This window comes from Podarcis gaigeae (genome assembly GCF_964106915.1).
Source record: "Podarcis gaigeae genome assembly, chromosome: 3".
NCBI classification, from domain to species: domain Eukaryota; kingdom Metazoa; phylum Chordata; class Lepidosauria; order Squamata; family Lacertidae; genus Podarcis; species Podarcis gaigeae.
The window spans coordinates 93723651-93747479 of record NC_139680.1 but is presented as its reverse complement, the minus strand read 5'-3'; the positions used below and the strand labels follow the sequence as shown (position 1 = coordinate 93747479).

At 44.7% G+C, this 23829-nt stretch overlaps 1 protein-coding gene across 1 annotated transcript in view; it reads left to right on the top strand.

Annotated features, from left to right (window-relative positions):
* Nucleotides 1–12607: 12607 nt before the first annotated feature.
* TGFB2 (transforming growth factor beta 2) overlaps nucleotides 12608–23829 on the top strand; it is an 80326-nt gene continuing 69104 nt past the window's right edge. The window contains exon 1 of the mRNA XM_083733639.1: nucleotides 12608–14395. Within this exon, the coding sequence (XP_083589765.1) occupies nucleotides 14050–14395 (346 nt within the window). The 5' untranslated portion in view covers nucleotides 12608–14049. The remainder of the gene's footprint in view (nucleotides 14396–23829) is intronic.

Below are 23829 nucleotides of genomic sequence, written 5' to 3'. Positions count from 1 at the left end.
AGGTCAGTCGTGATCTACTGGTTGATCGAAGGGTGCCCCTGGTCGATCTTTGGACCCCCCCAAAAGAAGCTCAACAATTCTGGTCCATACAATGGGTAGATCACTGCCGGTGTTTTCGACATTCCTTTAGTAGAGGGAGCAGCTGGCCACTTTCAGCCCTTCAGGTGTCCATCCCAAACTATTCAGTGATTCCCCCCTCCCCCCCCCTCCACTGGTGGCAGATGTGATGACACTCAGGGCTTTTTTCTTTTCCAGGGGGTACTCTTTTTCGTCATTGTTAAAATGTGTGGCGCTTACTGTAACAGCTTCATGGTGAGTGCCAGTACCTATTTTTCTAGAAGAAAAGCACTGGTGACACTTTACCTCAAGGCGCTTGTACAGGGAGTTATTTTGAGTGACGATTGCGGTTCACCTCAGAGGTAAGCTGCAACAGCCACTCAAAACAACTCTACAACCAGAGAGCAGTTACCAGTTGTTAAAATGTAAGATAAGACTCGCGTGTCTCCTGAGTTTGGCTACCTGCGTCAACGCAGCTTTATGATAGACCAATACAGTTAAAGATTGTAATAGGTTCTTTCTTGGCACCCGTCTGTCTCTGGAGACAATGAATCTTTGGGGGTGAGGTCAAGCCATTGGGCGGTGGCAGCTCCTGATGTAGAGACTGCTTTGTTGCAACTGTGGCAGGTGAAGGTGTCCAGTTGTGCTGCTGCAGATGTACCAGGGCCCATCTATTGTACCAGTTAAGGATTAAAAGCAACAGTTATTTTGGATTTGACCCCCATGTGCACAGGCTTCAAAACCCACTTGCGGATCACTATATAATGAAGTAGATGGATGGGAATGTCTGTTATAATAATAGGCCTTCATGCTTGATGGCTGGGAGATTTGGATGGACAAATTTTCTACAATTTTCCTACTGTAACCTATCTGAAACTAGATTCTGTTTCTAGGTGTGCTTTTTTTTATATGAGCTTGAAAACAGCCTCCTGCATCTTTAATCATTTAGTGCCAATATGGCGCTACTGATTTAAACCGCAAGAAACTTGCTCTCAATAAACAAGCCTGCTTTTGAATTCAGTAGAAAGGCACCAATTATTCCTAGTGAAATCCTTGTTTGATGTTCCTAATGCATGGAGAGGTGAGGTTAATCTTCCTCTTTAGTAGGGCACCAAAGGAAAATTACATTTGAGCATCTGGATGGGATGGTAAATTGCCAGGTATTGCAGTATACGTCTCCTGTAGCAGCAGATGCAAGCGCTCTTTAATTCGTGATATATATATTTTTAACTAAGGGCTTAGGGCAGGTTACAACTGTTCTTACAAGCAAAACGATTAAACGGAAACAGCTGAAATATAAAACATCAGAGTAAAACCCCAGACAATGTCAATACCAGAATTCCAAATACCAGCTTCAGCTTTTGACCAACCCTAGGGCAACCCAGATTCCATTTTGTAGCACTTCTTCAAGGGACGATTTCTGTGTGAATGTTCAAAAGATGGAAGGGGGGACACACACATCAAAAACACCCTTGCTTTGTCGGCTTGATGCATGGATGGTGTGGTCAAAGCAAGGTAGCCCCCTAGCAATGTGGGGAAAGTAATTACGAGTTTGAGTATAAGCAGTCACTCACATATACATGCAGTGCATTGAAATTATATTTTGTGAAATTTCTAGAATAGTGAGAGCCACTTTGTGTGGACCTTTCCACCTAAGCCTCCATGATCCATCCAGGATTACCCTACTAATTTTAGTGAACTGTGCTACTTTTATGGTTTTGCTCTGACCTATAAGTTTGGAGCCTGTTATTACAATTTCCCCCCGATACTGTTTTTTCAGGGGGTTGGACTAGATGACACTTGGGTGCCTTCCAACTCTTAAGATTCCTTTTTCTTTTTTTGAAATAATTTTTATTGGTCTTACAAAATAAATCACACAATTAACATAATTACATTTTTAAAAATCAAACAAGATTCTTCTGAATCTTAGGCCTCCCCTCCATGGGTCCTTTAAATATCTTAATCAACTGCATATTATAGTTCACCTGAATTATAGTTCTCCAAAATCCAACTCTTAAGATTCTATGTTGGTATTTTTGCATACTGCTTAAAGATTCTTAAATATTAAGCCACTTAGAAATGCTTTTAAATAAATATACTCGAAGGTGCCATAGGACTCTTTGTTCCTTTACATATTGATCTAAAATAATCAGTTTTTGAAAAGTTGAGCTAGGGCCAAGTTCTTGTAGTATCGACCCAACATTAGCTTAGTTTATGCATTTGTGAGGCATGTATAAAAGGTGCTGGGATTTAAAACCCAGTTTCAAGTTGTGAGTTTCATTTGTATAGTGGCTCTGGAACAGATTGTGAATCAGATCCCTTCACAGATAGGCTGCTCAGCAACAAATAGTACTTTGCTTTGGAGCAATCTTCAAAGCTATAAAATAAAAAGGAGTACAATCTTTAAAAAGCAAAGTTAAACATATTTAGAATAAGACATTTCCCCAAAAGGAGTAGTTTTAAGAACTGCATGTCTGCACCTGCACTGTAGAACATAGATTCTGGAACAGAACTTGATTTCCTAGGAGATGTTCTTCGTATAATGAAAGGGTAGGTTGTCCTCATGGTGGCAGTGATTTGAAACTGGAAAGCATATTTGTCAAAGGGATGGTTGATTCTTAGGCAGTTTGACTTCTAATACATGGTTATCTAGTTTTACTGAAATGTGTGTAGCTGATACTGCTAATTCTTCTTTGGGATGGTTTATGAAGCATTCCTTGCTTTGTTCGGCATGCCCAAATAGTATTTGACCTCTTTGTTGCTCTCCTGTGATTTCCATCCTTGGGTGGGCATGTGCATTGCTCAGGTGCTCAATTTGGGTTCTGTAAATGGAAGCAAGGGGCTTCCATTGAATCAGATCCTTGCGCAAGTGGAACGACTTCGCTTTGCTTCCTCCTCCCTTACCCCTGCCTGCATCTTGCGCCACACCCAAATTTGCTCTGGAGACTTGGGGGGCAGGGACCCAAAAAACAAAATTTAAGAAGCATGCAGTGGAAGGGGGAAATCTGTTGGGCAAGAAAAAGTCATTCTGCTTATGCAATAATTTACACTATGTTGAATACAACCCAAGGTCTGTAGTGAGTAATTTGGCCACCAGTGAGCCTTGCAGTAACCTTGTGAAATAGTTGCTCATCTGTAAAATGGGAATAACTTGATGTTGACAAGGTGCTGAAACCATTACAAATAAGGCTACGGCTGACTATGGATTTGGACCAGGGTGGAAAATGAAGATAGAGAGGGATGTGTGTCTGTGAACCTCTGGCTCCTGTGTGACTGGGATGGAGAGAATTGTACAAAGACAGTGGTGGCATCTGCCGTCCTAGCCCATTTTTGCCACTTGATGGCTGCCCATGGCTGACTGCCGCCTCTGACTGGAAAACGCTCCCCATCCCTGATTTAGACCCAGACATCCCATGTCCGTGTCCAACATCTGGTGGGATGTGGGGGCCATTTCCTTTTTTTATCTTGCGTTTGTCTGTTGCCCTGACGCATCATGAAATCAGTCCTGGTGTTCCTGTAATGAGCCAACTTGAGACCAGTAATCGACGCTTTGCATTGCTTTTTCAGTTCCTAAAAGGCTGTGAATAAATCTTAATTATTTTACTCCTTTCAGCCATTCGTTTTTTGTTTTGTTTTATGTTTTTAAAGAATCTTTCAGTCATGATGCAATCATCGGAATTCCAGGCCATTCCTCCTCCTAATTAACCTGCTTTCATCATCCTAATAAAGTTATCCAAATGGCAAAGTGTAATTTAGATTAATTTGCTTCTCCCTGCAAGTCATGTTATTCAAGTAGTTAGATTTTCCAGCCAGATAGCATGCATGGTTGGTGACAGTAAATGTGAATGTTATGTCAACAGCAGGGAGCAGAAGAATTAAAGAAAGCCAAATGAAGACCATTTGGGTCAGGAACTGAGCGCAATGAGCAGATCTGAACATTTTCTTTAGAAGACATGTATAGACCCAATTGGGGATTGTTGGCCATTCCGATTTTGATGAAACACAGATAAGGATAAACTTTTGGTCTTTTCACTGTTTCCCACATGTAGACCTGTTGATAAAAAACTAAATACTTGTCTGCTTGTGCAAGACTAGGGGTTAATCAGGGAATAATTCATTGGATGTTTGTATTAATGCTGGCTAATTTAAACGAACAATGAAGGATGTTTTGGGGCCAGAGCAGAGAGTCAAAAGCATTTCCATACAATGCAACGTGGTTTGTCATCAGTTTTGCCCAGACTTACAATCGTATTATGTGACCCGGCAATGATGCCTGTGGTCCAGTGTAACTTTTCCAAGGCATTGAGCCATGGGAGATGACCTTATTTCACTTTACTAAGCCAAGATAGTAATGATCCTTTTGGCTATGCATGCGGTTTTTGTACCACCAACCAACCAACCAACCAACCAAGTCTCCCATTAACTACAGTTTCCCATTTTGTTAACTATGGTTAACATCACTGGAATATGCCAGGAGGTTAAGCCATGATTTGAAGTTGGCTTAACATCCTGGCTTGTTCTAGAGCTGTTAACCGCGGCTCCCCAGTTTGAGTGAAACGGGAAACTCTAGCTAATGGAAGACAGCCTTGGTTTGTCTGTTCCCGCCATAAAGTGAGGAGCGAAAGGGCTGCAAGGCTGGCCAAAATTGTTCATATCTTGGCTTGTTAAGATGGGAAATGATAATCTGAACTCTCCCAGTATGCGGCCCGGCAATGATACCTGCGGTCCTAGGAGAGCTTTTACAGTGCATTGCAACCACAAGAGTTGCCATCAGGAGGCTGAACTGTGCCTGGATGTGCCAGGCTGCATATTATTTTGACCGCATCCATGTGGGTGGCAGGGATGCCTCAGGTGGAAGTACTTTGTTCGCCCCTGAAAGCAGGTTCGGGGAATATCTAAAACATTGTTGAGATGTAATAAAGCAATATATTTATGTTGCATTTGGAGTGACTGGTTAAAATAGTTCCTGATACTGAGGTTGCATTTGTGCAAACCTGGCTCAGCAGTTTCCTCTGCCAAATTATTCTACTTCCTTGATTAATCAAATCATTCTGCCAGTAATGATACCTTCAATCATTTTGTCCTTTCTGCATTGGAAGCTAGGGAAATATGCCAGTTCAACCTATGGTATTTATTTTTAATGTAATTACATCTATAGAACTGCCTTTCTTCCATGATGGAAGTCAAGGTGGAAGTTACAAGCTTCTTAAACTCTTACCAGTAATGTCTAATGTTTGAAACTAGTAAGCTTGAACGTTGTTGCACCTACACTATTAATTGGGGGGGGGGAGTTCAAATCTGCTTTGCATTTCCCCCAATTAAATCTCAGGTTGTTTGGTTTGTTTGTTTGTTTGTTTGTTTGTTTGTTTGCTATATTATTTAACCCTAGTCATATTACAGTGACACCACTATTTTATGTTGTGCTCTCCAAAGAATGGACATGATGAAAGATTTTTTTTAATCATCATAAATTTCAACCACATCTTGACACTTCTAAATAGGGCTGAGGACCACAATACCTTAAGGACTGCCTCTCCCCATATGAACCGCCCAGACCCTGCACTTGTCATCCGAGGCTCTTATCTGTGTGTCCCCAAGCGTTTTGGAGAATGACAACATGAGGACGGGTATTTTCTATGGTGCCTCCTCATTTGTAGAATGCTCTCCCCAGAAAGGCTCGTCTGGCATCATCATTACGTGTCTTTAGGTGTCAGGCGAAAACATTCCTCTTTACCCAACAATCTATGGCCTTTAAAAAGGCTGTTACCATTTTTCTGTGATTTTAATTTTCAGTATTATTATTATGCTTTGTAAATTAAATATTTTAAATGTTGTACACTGCCATGAGGTCTTCGGATAAAGGGTGGTATATAAATTAAATAAATAAATATTTTAAAACAGCAAAGTATATGTTGTACTGCAAAAATAAAACCCTGCCTTCCTTACATTGTTCACTATCACCTCCTGAGGAAACTCTCATTAATGGGAGATCTATTTGTGGAAAACTAAATACGTTGCATAATAATATTCCCCCCACCCCCCTATTTTATTGTGCCTGCTGTAACTGTTGAATTGGCATTTAATAGGCCGTATTCTGTGAGCTGCCCAGAGCACTAAATGATGGCCACACAAACATTTAGTAAATAAGGATACAGTAATGTTCTCATGTTTTGGACCAGAAAAGGATAGGTCCCTGTTCTGAGAAGCTTACAGTCTAAAATTGAACACAAAGGAAAGGGAGGCAAGAGGCCAATAGGTTAAGGTAGGACAAGGGGTAGTTTTTTGAGGATGGGAGATAATAGCATGTGAGAACTACCAACTTCCCTACATTTCCAAATACTTAAAGAGTAGTATCCAATGAAGCAGATTCATTAGAGCAATGATCCCCTCCCCCTCCTTACACCCCTGCCATCAGCTCTCAAGGGTTGGGGGACTCCCAGAATATACATACAGCAGTGTGTGGGAAAGGTAGAGATAGTCCATTCTGCAGCCTGAAGCCCTTTTATGAACTGCTTCATAGGAACCACCCTTCGTTTTTCACAGCTGAAGTCTCCCAGGCTACCATCTAAAAACAAATATTTATTACAACTATTGTTCGTGGGGAAGTAGGTACCTGGGCTTCATTTGGCTCTTCATTGGTCCCAGGTTTCTAAATAATGAAGAGGTTTGGCCCTTCTAGCAGCACCTGAGTTTCTGAGAAATACATGGATCAGGAGCTTGCTTGAGTCTGTTTATAGCTGTTTAGGGGCACTTTCTTCAGGCCCAAGGCAATGCTAGGCCACTGGGTGAAGTGACTTGTAGGTTGTAGATGAAGGTGGTCAGTGGTTTCTAAAGTCGCATCAATATACAGTGGTACCTCAGGTTACATACGCTTCAGGTTACATATGCTTCAGGTTACAAACTCCGCTAACCCAGAAATAGTGTTTCAGGTTAAGAACTTTGCTTCAGGATGAGAACAGAAATCGTGCTCCGGTGGCGCAACGGCAGCGGGATGCGCCATTAGCTAAAGTGGTGCTTCAGGTTAAGAACAGACCTCCGGAACGAATTAAGTACTTAACCCGAGGTACCACTGTATTCTGAAATATTGGCACTAGGGGGGCTATGAAAACCCCAGATTTCAAGCCAGTTTCCACGTTTAGCAAAATCTGGTGACTTAATGTGCATTTTCTTACTTTCGTTCCTTGGCTCTTGTGCTCCACATGCAAACTGGTTTGCAGGCCATAAAAGTAGCTCCACCAAAGTCATGGAGCCTGGAGTAAATGTGAGGTTTGAACGAGGGACAGCTGAGAGCCAACTATAAGCTTGGGTGGCCTTTGCAGCTGTTTGCCACTTTATTTTAAAGGTGGATTAATTTGGGAATGCTATAGAACAATCTCTCAGGATTCTAAACCGAATAAGCAGAACAGCTGAATGAAAGTGAAAATACTGATTTATATGACAGGTTTAGTTTTTGGGTTGTTGTTGTTTTAAAAAAAGGATATGTGAAAGAGATGAGAGATGTGCTGCTGAGAAGGCAAAGCTATTATTGTCATGAGAGAAATGCTGGTTCCATTGCCCACTATGCCAGCTTGCTGTAAGCTGCTGAGGCAGCATATCTGAATCAGCCTGGCCTCTGTCATGACTCTTCTCTGCTGTCCCCTGAACCACACTGTGCTCTTGAATTGCCTAGAGCGGGCCCTATCATTAGGCAGAGCGAGGCAGCCTCCTCAGGCAGCAGTGTGGAGCAGAGCTTATAGCAGGTGTGGACAATTTTGTTTGTACCAGGTGTGGGAGCTTTGCTTCTCCAGACTACAACTTCCAGAATGGTCAATGGCTGGGAATTATGGGGGTTCTAGTTCAGCAGCATCTGAAGGGCCAAACGTACCCCATGCCTGGTTTATACCACATGGTCTGCCCTGTAGGATCAAGCTAAGCCTGGTCCCCTCAGCTATGTTGCCCCATTACCAGTGTTCAAGTAAGATTTCACTCCCCGTTTTGTCAGTTTCTGTATGCAGGATGTGGAGTCCCAGTTTATGCTTTGCCCCTGGGCAGCAGATTATCTCTCACAGGCCCTGCCAAGACTATCTTCTGCCTTTTAAGACTGGCAAAGAGAGGATTTCTTCCTCGTGAGGCTTTCCACTATTCAGTTTCCATACCTACCTTTCTAAAGCCAGTGTGAAGCTTTTCCTAGACAAACTTCCACCTCCCTCACTTGAAGCTGTTGGCAGATGATCCATTGTTTAGAATTAAGCGGTTAGAGTGGTCATGAGGATGACAACACAGCGTCACAGGCAATGATTGGGAAGGCTTCCACATTGCTGCCAAATTTCATCTTATGTCATTACAATGAGGGTTTTGTGTTCTAAAATTGTATTTGTTGGGGAGAGCCAACTGTTCAACTTTTCAACTGTTTACAAGAACCATCTTAGTCCCAGCATACAACTTGGAGAGAGAGTGAGAGAGAAAGAACACAAATTAAAGTTTTTTGAATAAGACTTCAATCTGCCTTAGGACTGTAACTACCTTGCCACAGAGAAGGGAAATTGTGCAATTCTCTGACGCTTGTTGTCATTGTGCAGCGCATGAAAATTACCTCTTAAATTCCAAAACATATTTTTCCTCCAACAATGGTCTTTAGTGTACGAAACATAGCCAGCCTTCTTATGTAATGACTTGGTCGTCAGCAGATGCAGAAGGAGTCTTACCTTTACATCTTACATAGTGCATTTGCACTTAGCAATGTAAAAAGAAACCACAAGATTGTTTTTAAAAATCAGGATCACTTAATTTTTAAGTTAACAGGAAACAGAAGATCCTTATGCTCAATAAAGTAACTTTCCAGGTGTCCCTATTTTTGTCATGAGAGAGCGAGAGAATAATAATAAGTATGTGGAAAAGGACACCATTGTATTCACATGCCTGTGGTGGAATATGTATGTTAGGAAGTTGATTTTAGAAAAGTACATCTCTTTCCAGAATGCAGAGTTCAGAAATGTATTAAAGTCAAGACCCATACTTCTTTTGGGGCCTGCTTAGGCCTAAATGTAAAACAAACAAGTGAAAGGAAAGTGAAATTAAAGGAAAGCAAATGCTTTGCCGCTAACTGCTTAATTGGGGAACATATTGCAATGCAATGGGGGGCTTAGTTTGAGGATACTTATGCTGTCCTTTGAGGCATTTGCTTTCAGGACATCAAAGCCTGCATTCAGGCATCATCCAAACAGAAAAATGTCATGTCAGCCTTCATGTCAAGAGTTCTTTCCTCTTTTGTCAAACTTATATTAGTTACAGAGAAATGAGATCTTTGCATATAATTTCCTGATAGAAAAGTAGAAGCGAGTGAAACTCTAGCAGTCAACTCCTAAGGAGCCAACCCCTAAGGGCCGAGAGGTTTTTTGGGCCCCCAATAAAATATTTGAGGGGGCTGCCCCCCAAGTTGATGGGCATTGCCATTCACATGGTGTCCGTGCTCAATATTATGTGATCGATTATGCAGGGCAGGGCTTACTTGACCCCCCCCCAATATTTTATTCAAGTTGGCACCCCGACTCTAAATTTGCTAATCTTGAGATGTACCTCAGGATTCTTTGTTGTTATAGATGTAGTACAGGATTGGGCACATAGGCTTGCCACCCATCATGTTTGGGATGTAATGTGCGTGTTGATGTATATGCAATTTGTGCTGTCCTCTCTTTCGGAAGGGTCTATATTTTTAGGGTTCACTTAAGTCTACAAGAGCTCACCTATGGCTTGACGTTATCTTACCAAATCAAGCTACTGTGGGATTCTTGTCATGCAAGAAGTATGGCTGTATGACTAAACTTCGGCTGCTATTTCTGAGTGCTGAGATATTTAGGATTCTGCCAAAGATAACAAATAATTGCTCTGGATTCTATGTTTAGGAAGAGGTCAGCAGCCACGCTGATTCACAGGCCTAATTCATGCACAGACCCTCTGTAGTTGTAGCAGGAGTGGGGGATTCATGAATGGTTTACAGCCACAATATGCCAGCCTTTTGTGTCTGCATCGATGATTTGCTTGCTCTTCCTTTTATCCCTCGGTTTGACGGGGGACTTGAATTCCCTGCTTTGAACCATAAAGTGCAGCGAGGTGCTTTAAACTGGAATGTTTCCATGTGATTCTCTATCCTATCTTGCATTTAAATTCTTCCTTGCGTCCCATCAAGTGGTCTGTAAGTGATGATCAGGACATATGTCCGGTAAGGGGAAGCTGTGATCCTTCAGATGTTGTTGGACGATAAATCTATATTTATTCCAGGTAGCAACCATTTGCAGACATTGTTCATGTGAAGAGATCTCCCGTGACATTAGGAAGTTTGTAAGAATTCAATAACTGATGGGCTTTATTGCATTTATACTTGGGGCAAGCTGTAACAACCCTCCCCCCCACCCCACCCCACCACTCTACAAATGAAACCAAACCAATATAAGAACATAAGGATAGCCTGCTAGAATAGTCTAGCATCCTGTTCTCACAGTGGCCAATCAGATGCCTATACGATATGATACAATAATCTTTCTTGTCATTGTCCCATACAGAACAACAAAATTGAAAAATCTACATAAGACATTCAAAAACCAACAAGCCTGCTATCCCAGCTATCCCAACCTGGTTAGCCCCCTAAAAACTCTGATACCCCATTTTTAAATACAATATACTCCCATAGAGATTCCTTAGGTAAAGGTAAAGGGACCCCTGACCATTAGGTCCAGTCGTGACCGACTCTGGGGTTGCGGTGCTCATCTTGCTTTATTAGCCGAGGGAGCCAGCGTACAGCTTCCGGGTCATCATGTGGCCAGCATGACTAAGCCACTTCTGGCGAACCAGAGCAGCACACGGAAACGCCGTTTACCTTCCCGCTGGAGCGGTACCTATTTATCTACTTGCACTTTGACATGCTTTCGAACTGCTAGGTTGGCAGCAGGGACCGAGCAATGGGAGCTCACTCCGTCGCGGGGATTCGAACTGCCGACCTTCCAATCAGCAAGTCCTAGGCTCTGTGGTTTAACCCACAGCACCACCCGTGTCCCTCTAGAAACTCCTTACACTACATTTAAAACCCAAATCACATTTGGATAGAAACTGTTTCTCAGGCGGCTAGTCCTAGTTTTTATAACCCTGTACCTTCTTCCAGAAGGCGGAAGCTGAAAGAGATCATTTACGGGGTGCGCACTGTCCTCCACTATGGGAAACCAGCAAGCAGAACATGAGCACAAGAGCCCTTTCCCCTCCTGTGGTTTCCAGGAAATGGTATTTGGAAGCATTGCTGCCTCTAGGTAGAGCGTGGTGATCCTGGCTAGTGGCCACCGATAGCCCTCTCCTCCATGAATTTGTCTAAGCCTCTTTTCAACCCATTCAAGTTGGTGGCCATGACTGCCTCCTGGTAGAATGAGTTCCACAGTCTTGACTATGAAGAGGTAAAAACAAGATTTACATGCTATGCCGGCCTTCCCATACCTGGTGCCCTCCAGATGTTTTGGAACAACCCACCATACCATCCCCAGCCAGAAGAGCTGTGCTGGCTAAAGCTAATGGGAGCTGCAGGCAAAAACATCTGGAGGGAAGACCTTTATTGGGATCCTACTGCACAATAACTACCCAAGCACTGTCTGTATGTGTGTAATTCTGAATAAAGTCCCAAACAGCTCATTGTTCCTCGTTGGCATCCGACTGCCTGGGAGGCAATGGAGAGGTGCGGTCAGTTTGTTGGTAGGTTGTAGCACCTGCGGTGGCTCTAAAAACAGATGCAGGAGACATATTTTATGTCATATACAGTGCTACCTTAGGTTACAGGTGCTTCAGGTTACAGACTCCGCTAACCCAGAAATAGTACCTTTGCTTCAGGATGAGTACAGAAATCGCGGCGCGGTGGCAGCGGGAGGCCCCATTAGCTAAAGTGGTACCTCAGGTTAAGAACAGTTTCAGGTTAAGAATGGACCTCCAGAACGAATTAAGTTCTTAACCCGAGGTACCACTATATATGGCTCCTTCAGATGGTAAAAAGAGGTGGGAACCATATGAGCCAACTCCTATGGGCCGAGGTCCCTTTGGCCCCCCAATAAAATATTTGAGAGGGCTACTCCCCCTCCAAAATTGATGGCCTTTGCCATTTAAATGATGTGCATGCACGTATCCAATTATGCAGGGCGGGGCTTACCTGACCCCCTCCCCCCAATATATTATTCAAGTTGGCACCCCTGGTGGAAATCAACTTTTTGCGTAGTCTCTCTTATCTTTTCGAAGCTGGCTTTAACAGTAGGGGCTCCTTAAATCTCACCGAATTCCTTTATTTCAAGACGCGTGAAATTGTGTGCCCTTTCTCTCCATAAAGGAGGAAATCTTGAAGCTGAGAGCTGGCCTGGCCCAAGGAAACTTCTTTTCCCTTGGCCGCGGACGGGGCTCCCCGTCTCCTTCCCTGGCCCCGGGGTCGAGGGGCGCCTCGGCCCCACCAGTGACAGAAAGCGACGGCGGAGGAATCTTCCGCTGCCGCCTCCGCCGGCAACCCCCGCGCGTCACCTCGCCGGGGAGGCCAAGCACACGCGCACACACGCGGTGCGGGCAGCCCTTATAAATTCTCCCTCTGCCGGCCCAAGCCCGCGATGTTGCTCTCGGCCGGCGAAAGGGTCTCTCTCTCGCTAGGGCAGGAGTGGCGAGAGGGGCGGACCTGGGGCTGCGCTTCAAGCCGGGGAGGAGGAAGAAGTCCTGGGCAGCAGCAAGAAAGCACCTACTCGGGGGAGGAAGGTGCCAAGCAAAAGAGGAGGAGGAGAGAGGCTGCCTGGAAGACTCCAACTCTTGCAGTCCACTCGAAAGAAAAAAAGAAAGAGGTTGGGGAAGGAGCAGCTCAGCTCGCTTGACTGTGTCTTGGCTTTCCCCCCTTCTTCTCTCCTTTTGTTTTTTAATTGTGGAAGAGGAGGGAGCTCCTGGAAAAGTCGGGCAGCCAGAAGTAGCCAGAGGAGAAGAGGGAGACTAGCTGGCTGCTTGGGGAGCAGCAGCGAGAGGAGCAGCCCGAGGGCCCGGGGAAAAGGAGGAGCAACTCCACGCGGGTGCAGGAGACGGCGGGGAACCCGGCGCAGCCACCTTAAGGCTCCCGGCCGCGCGCCCCTGGCACGGCTCGGCTGCTCCCCCGGCGTGCGCGCACACGCATCCATACAAACACGCACACACGTGGGCGCTTGCCGCCTCCCAGCGCGCTGGGGCGCCGGCCCCTCGGCCAAAGGGGGAGCTGCGGACTGTCTCCGGCAGGAGGAGGAGGAGGAGGACCGGGGGGCGGCATCCCCCCTGGACGGGCTTCCCTCCGACTACCAGCCGGTGCCATCTCACTTGAGGAGCGCGAGAGCTCGTGGGAAGCCGGAGATCCGCGTCTCGGAAGCCCGCAGTTGAATTGGTGGCCAGTTGCCTCTCTTTCTCTCCACCCGCCCAAAGCCCTTCAGCTCTCTAAGAAACTATTGACGTGATTATTATTATCATTATTATTATTCTTTCGGGTTTGTTTGTTTTTTAATCAGTATCGCCCCTCTTCTTTTTTCCTTCCTGGCGGAAGCGCAGCTACCATTGCTGATTTGCAATCTGTTTGCTGTGGTGGTAACAACCTGCTTAAAAAGAAAATCTTTGCAACCTGTTGCAGCTATTTTCGAAAAAAGAAAAACCGCTCATCAACCTGTTGCAGTTTTTAATAAGAAGCGACTGCCGGGTTGAACTTGCTGCTTCTGCTGCAACGCCACGGCCGCTCGCAATCTTGCGACCCAAATCCCAGCATTTTGGAGGCCAGAAATCCGGTGCAAGCTACTGTTTGGACTAGCGATCTGTTGCATTCCTCCCCTCTCTCCAAAATCTATAATATATATATAAATTCTCAGCCTTATTCTCACGCGCCCACATAAGCAAGAAGGGGGGAGGGGGGGAAACCGGTCACTTTTTTTTTTTGGGGTAGGGGAGAAGGTGAAGAGTGAGAAAACGTGCTTTTTGGTGCTTTCTCTCTCAACCTTCCTAAAAATGCACTGCTACCTGTGGAGCGTGTTCCTCACCTTGGATCTGGCCACGGTGGCCTTCGCCCTGTCGACGTGTAGCACCCTCGACATGGATCAGTTTATGCGCAAGAGGATCGAAGCGATCCGGGGGCAGATCCTGAGCAAACTGAAACTCAACAGCCCTCCGGAAGAGTACCCGGAGCCCGAGGAGGTTCCTCCGGAGGTCATCTCGATCTACAACAGCACCAGGGACCTGTTGCAGGAGAAGGCGAACCACAGGGCAGCTACTTGCGAGAAGGAGAGGAGCGACGAGGAGTATTACGCCAAAGAGGTTTACAAAGTAGACATGCAGCCTACTTTCCAGTCCGCAAGTAAGTGCGAATGCGCGCCGCGCGCCTGCGGCTGTTTGGGGGCAGAAAAACGCGCACGCGGTCAAAGCGAGCCTTGCTAAGTGCTGCTGCCGCCGGATCAAAATCTCTAGAAAAGAATATAGGCTGTCCTGCCTGTTTAAACACAGCCCAGTGGTACAGCTACCCAAGAATGAAATAAAATTTGGGGTTGCCTCTAAGAATACCGAAGCCCCTCCCAATTTTAAATATTTACGCATTTAAAATATTTTCCCAGATCTGGTTCTGTGATGCTAGGGTGGAGATGAGATAAGGAGAGGGCAGGTGAACGAAGCACCTTTGCACCAGAGGGAGGTCTAACGAACTGAAATCTGGGATCCTTGCTGGGGTTTATGTTGAGATCAGGCTCCTCTGTCTTGGGGATCCCCCCTTGTTTTTCTGTGTGGGACCTCAGTCCTGGCACATGACACATAGTCATTAGAAGGGCATTCTCCAGAGCATATACAGAGTGCTTTTCCTTTGCCTCTCTACTGGACAGCAAATCTGAGATCCAGAGTTCAGGACTTCCTGGGAATACTGTGCGACTCCCACCTAATCTTTGTCTCTGGCACCTCTCATTTTGGAATCTAAGCACCCGGGAATCACCCTTCGAAAAGAAGGGGACATCTGGCAGTTCTCCTGCTTCACTCCCATCAATTTTGGCAGTGCCTGGTGCCTTCCGATGCCAGATACATTAATAAGCCTCCTTATCTGTTCTCATCCTCAAATTCCCTCTGTTTATTTTTCAAAGCCCTCCTCTCCGCCCCCACTTTGGGTGGGAACAGTGGCTTCTCAATCTGTTCTCCCTGGATGCTTTCCATCCAGTCTTTGCCTGCCTCTAGCCAGCCAGCAATCAGTGTATGTTTCCCCTTAGTATTTGGCCAACACCTGGGTCAACAAACTTTCCCCTTAATAGGATTAGTTTACTTTGTTAAAGGCCACCCCCCACCCACCCCAAAAGTATTCTCTCAGCTCTTTTCTTATCACCTGCCTAGCCCCCCCCCCTCAGTTCAGTTGGTAGCTTCCAAAGCTGATCACTTCCCACTGCTGGGTTGTGTCTGATATGGGCAGTGGTCCATTCCAATGTACCTTGGAGAGAGGGGAGCAATCTAGCTCAGTAGTGTATCCACCCCAAAACCAAGTTTCTTTTGAAGCTGGCTGCTGCAGTTGGTACAAGCAAAAAAAGGACAGATCCTCCAGGAAGTGCCTCTTTAGATCCTATTTTCAATTTAGTCGTTCCCGTTTGTGATGACCTTATTTCCAGGTACAAAATGATACTCCCTTAATTCTTTTTTTTTTTAAAGTCCAGCTTCCTGGACACAGTCTGTGAAAGCTTCAGCTGGAACTGATTATGTGCACTCTTTTCTGAAAAATAAATTAGAGCTTGAAAGAGCTGGCTCTGTGCATTGGGCCAGAGCCACTGTGGTCCAGAGACTTAGTGTTTGGAGGTGGGAGACATGAATTCAAATCCCACCTCCGACTTGGACTTGCTGGTTTGGCTTTGGCCGGCTGACTTGTCTAGCAGCCGTTCTGAGGAATTCTATGCATTTACTCAGAATATTGAGCCCAGTGGGTTTTGTACCCAAGTAAGTGTGCATAGGATTCCAGCCTTGCTGTGCAGTAATTTACAAGCTTACTCCGAAGTCAGTCCCACTGCGTTCAACAAGGATAGCAGCCTTAGTCTCTTCAGCTGTAAAATGGACCCATTCACATTCCACTGTAGTCAGTTCACCTTTTTTGCCAGCTGGGGTGGGTGGGTAGGAAGGGAAGAATACATAGAAAATCAAACCCCAATGTCGATCATTGTAGGAAACTTCGTATGAGAAAAAAAATAAGGCAGCTTTACTATATGCCTAGGTTAAGTGTTTCTTTTCCCTGATTTGTTTTCCAGTCTTCCCCCTCCCCTCCCCCCCACCCCTATAACTTTATTTGATACTCATATACTTGGTCTGTCTCTGAAAAGCGCATACCTCTTTCCGAAATGCGTAATGCAGCCACCTTGGCAGCTTTAACCTAGACTTTCTAATTGTAGCCTCTTCTATTTATTTTGAAGGCAACCAAGGTGTAGCTTTTTGAGGCTTGCTGGAACTTGCTAGCGCGAGTCCCAGGATGCCAGCCAGAGAACTCAGAACCCCCCCCCCCCCATTTTCTCCTTGTGCTGCTGCCTCCCCCTTTTTTATTTGTTAAAAATGACAATCTCTGGAAGAGGACACCACTGGCAATCAAAGGGTTTTATTATTGCAATTAAGGCACCACCCAGAATGTCTGTGATAAATGTGCTCCACCCTTGTTGCCCCGAGGGAAGGAAGACTTTGTCAAGTGTGCTGGAGCCAAGTGGGTATGCGCAAACTCTCTAGCGTAATTTGTAGCAATAACATTGAGACACAGAAGAGAACGGCAAGGCTGGTTCCCCCCCCCTTCTTAAATAGACGTTTCACCCACCCACACTGATCTTCCGCTGGCTCATTGGAGATCTCTTTGTTTGTTCCACAGGAGTCTGTGCTCTGAGACTGTTTACCAGCCAATCCATAATCCTAGCAGCATCTTGATCTAGGCTTATCACCTTTTAGCTGGAGATTTTTGTTTTGTTTTGTTTCTGACATCTTTCTAACCACACTTCTCCTCCCCGTAAAGAGGCAACGCTAGCCTGGCTAAACATTGCCTTCTGGAGAATGTAAACGATCCAAGCTGCGATCCGGGGAATAATTAAAAACCCTGTGAGAATCTCCTCCAAAGCTGGGGCTGTAGGCAAAACAGCTCTTGGAGGACAAGTGCGGATATTGCAGGTACCCGCCAATAGAGAGCATCATGAGTTTAAGAGCTGAGGCCCCTTCTCCAGCTTCAGCCAGCCTTACTGTGGAAATGCTTGGTTGGGAAGATCACAGTAAGTGGGTTAACTGTTTTTCCACTGTCTAGTTATATACGCTGGGCTGGACAAGCCATTCTAAGGAAGAAAAAATATACAGCCAAGAAGAAATATATAATCTGAATGAGTGAATTGAAAATGCAGGTTTGGACTGCTTTGTACACTTTCCTTCAGGCTTACGGGGTGGTGGGTCTTTTTTTCGCTTTTTTTTAAACTCTCCAGTTCCTGCATTAGTTGAGCAGGCAGTGATGCGGGAAGAGAAAGGAGATCTCTGCAAACACACTGAGGTCATAGAGTGAAAGGCATGGGAAAGAGCCATCATTCAGAGTTCTTTTTAAAAACTACCCCCTCTTTTTTTACCACAGAGATGTTAGCATTTGGTAACTGACTATGGCCCAAGTATTGCAAATATGCTCTAATTATACTCACAGTCGGCTATATATCACTAAGCAGATCCCTGATAGGTCTTTGTGGGACATTTGTAACATTCAGTCTAAATATTTTTAGCAATGGAGAGATTTAAAAGGAAAACGCAAAGAGATATTGTATATATCCCAGGGCATATTTTGTCTTAAATATTATCCTTGGCCAACTGTACTATATAAATACAGTAAATATGAATAGCCTTGGCATGTTGCCAATCTCCTGGGATGAATTTTAGTCAAGAAGGTATTTATGGGATATAAATAATACTGTGTCAACATTTAAAGAAGGGATCTGATTAGCTCAGAATTTATTCGTATTAATCTTTTCACGTGCTGTTAGTTTAAGGCTCAAAGCGAAGTTGTGTTAAGGTTTTGCCGATAGTTTGCACCAAGGGAATCAAAGGGCACTGGGCTTTTTTTACATGATGGTCTGTGGGAGCACAAAAGGAGACAGTGACTCGGGTCGGGCATGGAAATCAATGTGTATCAGGAATTAACAGGCCTAGATTTCTAAGATACAGGCAAGGGAATATCCCTGAGTGGCTTGGGGCATCCTTTCATTAGCTGTGCTCTGTGTCTCCCTTACAAGTCTCAAATTTGCTGCAATTGAGGTTACACAAAGTTCACAACTATAATGTACATTGCATGGAGGTCAATGAAAAAAGCTTAATGGACTTCCATGGGTCCTATAGCTGTGGATCAAGGATGGGAACCTTTGTTCCTCCAGATGTTACTGACAAACTCCCATAATCCCTGGCCAATGGTCAGTGTTGTTGTTTTTTCTGAGGGGACACAGGGGTACGTATACCCCTAAACATTTTGTGAATCTAAGTTTGGCCTCAACATGAGTAGGAAAATGAGAGTACCCCTAAACATTTTTAAAGAAAAAAAGCACTGGCCATGTTTGCTAAGGTAGATGGTATTTGTAGTTCAAGAACATCTAGAAGGCCAAAGGTTGCCACACCTGCTCTAGATAAACACCACAAACATAAATAGCAGTTCTCTTTATCTAGGAATCATAGAATTGTAGAGTTGGAAGAGTTGGACATGATTGAGAACCCTGATCTCCCAGGCTTTCTCAATCCCCCTGGAGCCTCCATAGATACAACAGTTGTGAAGCCTTGGGGGAGGGGCTTAACATGTGTCCCTGCAGTCCCACTGTATCTGTGTTCCTCCTTAGCTCTGAGGGGCTTGTTGCTCTTTGGCTGCAAAACCTGTGTTGATTGTGTGTGGAATTATGATTTTAAGAACATAAGAGGAGACCTGTTGGATCGGGCCAAAGGCCCATTTAGTGCAGCATCCTGCTGCCACAGTGGCTAACCAGATGCTATGGGCATCTTGCAAGCAGAAGATGCCTTCATGACTGGTGATTTGGAAGATGTCCAGAGAGCAAGCTGTCCTGTATAGCAAGGATGGGCAACCTGGGCTCCTCTGCTGTAGCTGAACTTCCAACTCCCATCAGCCTCAGATAGCAGAGGAAATGGTCGGGGATGATGGAAATTATTGTAGCCCACTAACATCTAGAGGTTCACCGGTTCCCCATTGCTGTCCTGTAGCATGACCCTAAACAGCTTTTAAATGAGTAAGAAATAAATGCACGCCTGATTACTTGTCCCTGAGTGTGCAGATGGAGTCTGTTGAAAGTATTGTGTTTGAAATGATATAAGAGGATATAAAACATGATATTGGAAGGACGAAATGTGGGGTATTGCATCTTTGATGGCTATTGATAGATGCAGGCCATCATTTGAGAGGCAGTCCACAAACATTGATGCATGAATCACAAGCAGAACTGTGTGTGATAGGGCTGGTCTTGGTAGTTTAAGTGCTGACGAAGCAAAATCTGGTGCAGCATTTTGGTTCCAAGCATCAGTTACCCATTTGAAAGCAACAACAAAGCCTCTCTAGCTTTTAATGGATGTGAATTGCATCCTCGCTTTTTTGGCATTAGTTATAGTATCAATTCTCCTTCCCCTCTTCCTCTTCTTCTTCCTTTAATAAACTTTATTGAAAAGATAACAGGATTACAGGAGTGGAATATAAAAGCAAACCTCATATCATACACAGGGCATTGAGGATAAGAGTCCATCAGGACAACCAGATTTTCCTCATTTGGGGCAGATTTTGTGTATTGGTTCCAAAAGTATAAGAAAAAAATTCCCACCGTGTAGCCACATAAAAACATTCCAGATCTTCTGATCCATTAGAGACCTTTAAATTATGGGACTGCATCTTTTTCATAACTTCTTTTAGCCCTGAGGTTAACCAGGACCACATTCATGGTTTCTGTGTTAGTATCAAACACTGGAAAGCAAATTAGGATGACATGGGAATTTAGTTCCTCCTCCAGAGAATTAGTAATGTACCTTTCCAGAGCCTGAGTTGTACACCTTGTTTCTAATAGCTATAAAAGGACCAATTATGTATTTTCTTTCTCCTTTCGCTGAGGAAAAACTTTGCTTTCTGTAATGAGAGTTTTGCTTGAGTAAGAGCTGGGCTTAAGTTTAGAGAATAACTTACCCCTTTGAAGTTTGGACGTTGGGATATAAATTTACAGAGTCCTGAAAAACTGCAACTGTTTATACTTTTCGTAGCAGTTCCACATGAAAGTTAACTAATTTAATTCAGAACAGTTCACCACCCCCTGCACAACCGTACTCCTTAAATTGAATCTCTAGTCTACACCTCAATTTTATGAGAGCCACCGGTGTGATTTATCCTTCCATTAGCTCTGTTGCATGAATATTTGCTTCACGTAGTCTCCCCCCCTTCCTTTGCTGAGTATTTTACCTAATGAAAGAAAACATTATAAACCAGCTACATACAATGGCATGTTTCTATTTTATCAACAAGGAATTGATTTACTAGTGTTTATATGTGTGTAGGTTTCTTGTCTTCAGAGGAATTGGGTTACTAGTAGAGTACAGAAGTAGCTGTGGGCTTTTGTTTTCCAGAGGGTTACACAGCCCCACCAGGGTGGAATGGATAATGGGGGAATTAAGATATCAGCCCTAATCACACTTACTGGGAAGTAACTGAATTCTGTGGAACTCACTTCCAGTAAGGATTTGGGCTGCGGGGAATTTGGGTCATGGGAATGAGAAGTGGCTGAAGGGAATGGGAGATATCACAGCTTCAGAATGTGTGCTGCTGCTCTGGTGTTTGGAGGAGGGGGACGTATTGGCGTGGAGTGACATTCCTCTTCTTCATGTGGAAGTAAGATTAAGTGCTTCTTGTAACAGGTGCCAGATAGGTGGACAGATGCATAGCAAAGAACATAAGAGCCTGATGGATCAGGCCAGTGGTCCACCTAGCATCCTGTTCTCACAAGGTCCAACCAGCCTGCAAGCAAGGCCCAACAGCGTTCTCCCAAATTGTGATTCAGAAACTTGCCTTGAGGGGCATACTGCCTCTGATAGTGGAGCTAGAACATAGCCATCATGGCTAGTAGTCGTTGACAGGCGTTATCTTCCACAAACCCTTCTGAATTTATTTTAAATTCAAGTTGATCCAAGTTGATCCAAGCATCCAAGTTGATGGCCAGCACTACCTCTTGCAGGAGTGAATTCTAGAATTTAACTAAGATGCAGAGGCTAGACTAGTCAGGAATCTGTTGGAATTTGAGGACATAAGTTTTGATCAGCACATTTGAAGGAGATGGGTAAGGTGCAATGAGTTCTCAAGTTTTGCCAAAACAGATTTTGAATCATTAATACACGGTAGCCAAAGTGGTGGTGTATGGACAACATGCCCTAACATCCCTGTCCGGTGGCCATGCTGGCTGTAACTGATGGGAGCTGTAGTCCACCAACATCTGAAGATCACCAACTTGGCTACGTTTGTATTAATATGTTGCTTAGGAAAGTTGTGGGACCATCTTCTCTGAAACTCTGAACACCCTGTGAGACAGAGAGACCACCTTGACAAGTAAGTGAAGCATGGGGGTCCCCACAGTGGTCTGCTGTGTCACCCCATTGCCTCAGATGCTACTCCTCTATACTCCTCCACTCGTTCTGATGTGGTATCACTCAAGAGAGCTAAACTTTGCCCAGAGCCCACGAGTTGTTGAATCATATTTTGAGATAAATAGGGACTAGCTTCATGCATTTGCCCATAAAGCTCATGAGTGAATCCTTTACATATAGTGAAGTAGCTGGCTCTTGGGGCCGCCATACATCCCACTTGTGTTGCAAGATATGGTAAAGGTAAAGGACCCCTGGACGGTTAAGTCCAGTTGAAATTGACTATGAGGTGTGGTGCTCATCTCAGCTTTCAGGCCGAGGGAGCTGGCATTTGTCCACAGACAGCTGTGGCCAGCATGACTGAACTGCTTCTGGTGCAGTTGGACACCGTGATGGAAACCAGAGCACATGAAAACACCATTTACCTTTCTGCTGCAGCGGTACCTATTTATCTACTTGAGCTGGTATGCTTTCGAACTGCTAGGTTGGCAGAAGCTGTGACAAAACAACAGGAGCTCACTCTGTTGCATGGATTTGAACTGCCGACTTTAAGATTGGCAAGCCCAAGAGGCTCGGTGGTTTAGACCACAGCGCCACCCATGTCCCACAAGATATGACACAGGTGGTGCTGGCTGCATTCAAGATTCCATATAGCAAGGCAAGTCCATCTTGATGCTCCTATGCATAGCACTGCCTTCAGGTCTTTCAGGTCTCTGTATAAGGGGCATCCAGTGTGAGACCCTCCAGAAGTTACCCACCCATCATTCCTGACCATTGCCGATACTGGTTGGGGCTGATGGAACATGGGTCCAATAACATCTGAAGAACCCCATGTTGATTTCCTGTGCTATGTATTTTATCACTATGCAACATTGTTAGATTTGGTACCTCAACCAGTGGAGGCTGGTCCACTTACTCTAAGTCTCCTTGCCTTCTACCCAAAAGGCACCAGCCACCACTCAAAGCATCTTCATCAGGTGACTATACTTGATTAGTCCTTTTGCAGCATTCTCTGCAGCTGGCAATGCTGCCCATAGGAGATCATCATGCATGGCAGTTTACTATTCATTGTTAGCATTTATATTATACATTTTAAACAAAATATCTAAGGTGGCTTGCAATCAAGGAAGCTAACCAATGCTGGGACCTGGATTCTGATCCTCCTGAGAAGTTGCCTGGAGTGGAGTTTGTCTCATTTTGGAGTGGAGACTTAAATACAGATACTTGAAAAATGAAGTGCATCTTCTCCCCATTGTCTGCAGTTGGCACTGCTACGCAAAACATGCATTATGACTTTTTCATGGGACACCATCACACGTGCCAATGGTAGAACATGTCTTTAATTCTGAGCCTATTGGGGGAATTGGCTTCAGATGAGCTTCTCTCATTTTGGAACAGAGACTTAAATCCAGACACTTGAAAATGAGTCATATCTGGGAAAGGTTTATAGGCTGTAAGTACAATTTGTACCAAAACCCTCTAGTGTAAAAAGTGAAAACTATAGTCACCAGGCACAGTGATCTGCTGAGAGGGAAAGTGCCTTCACATTAAACTGGCTGAGGCTTTTAGAAGAAGAGGGTCAGGGTTCTTCACTGCTCCTTATTAAATTATGAAAAGAGTAATTGGATCTCCAATAAAGAATGTCTTAATAGAAATGGTAACATCTGGTGGGTCACAGGTTCCCTATTGCGGTTTTCTAAGATCCCAGCCGTCAAATGTATGAGCTGTCTCTGGGTGAAGTAGTCGTCGTTTTCACCTGGAGGGCTATTGCCTACATGCCACTGTTGGAAAAGGGATGCCAGACTAAATGGACTTGGGGTCTGCTCTTACTGTTGGGGCTTGATGGACTTTCTCCCTTACCCTGATAACCATAGCTATTCTGCATAGCCTAGGTGTGCTTAAATCAAGCACAGGCAAACCCGGCCCTCCAGATGTTTTGGGACTACAACACCTATGATCCCTAGCTAACAGGACCAGTGGCCAGGGATGATGGGAATTGTAGTCCCAAAACATCTGGAGGGCCAAGTTTGCCTATGCGTGACTTAAATATATGTGCTTAAAGCTACATGTGCATAGAATCATAGAATTGTAGAGTTGGAAGGTACCCTAAGGATCATCTAGTCCAACCCTCTGCAATGCAGGAATCTCAGCTAATGCATCCATGAC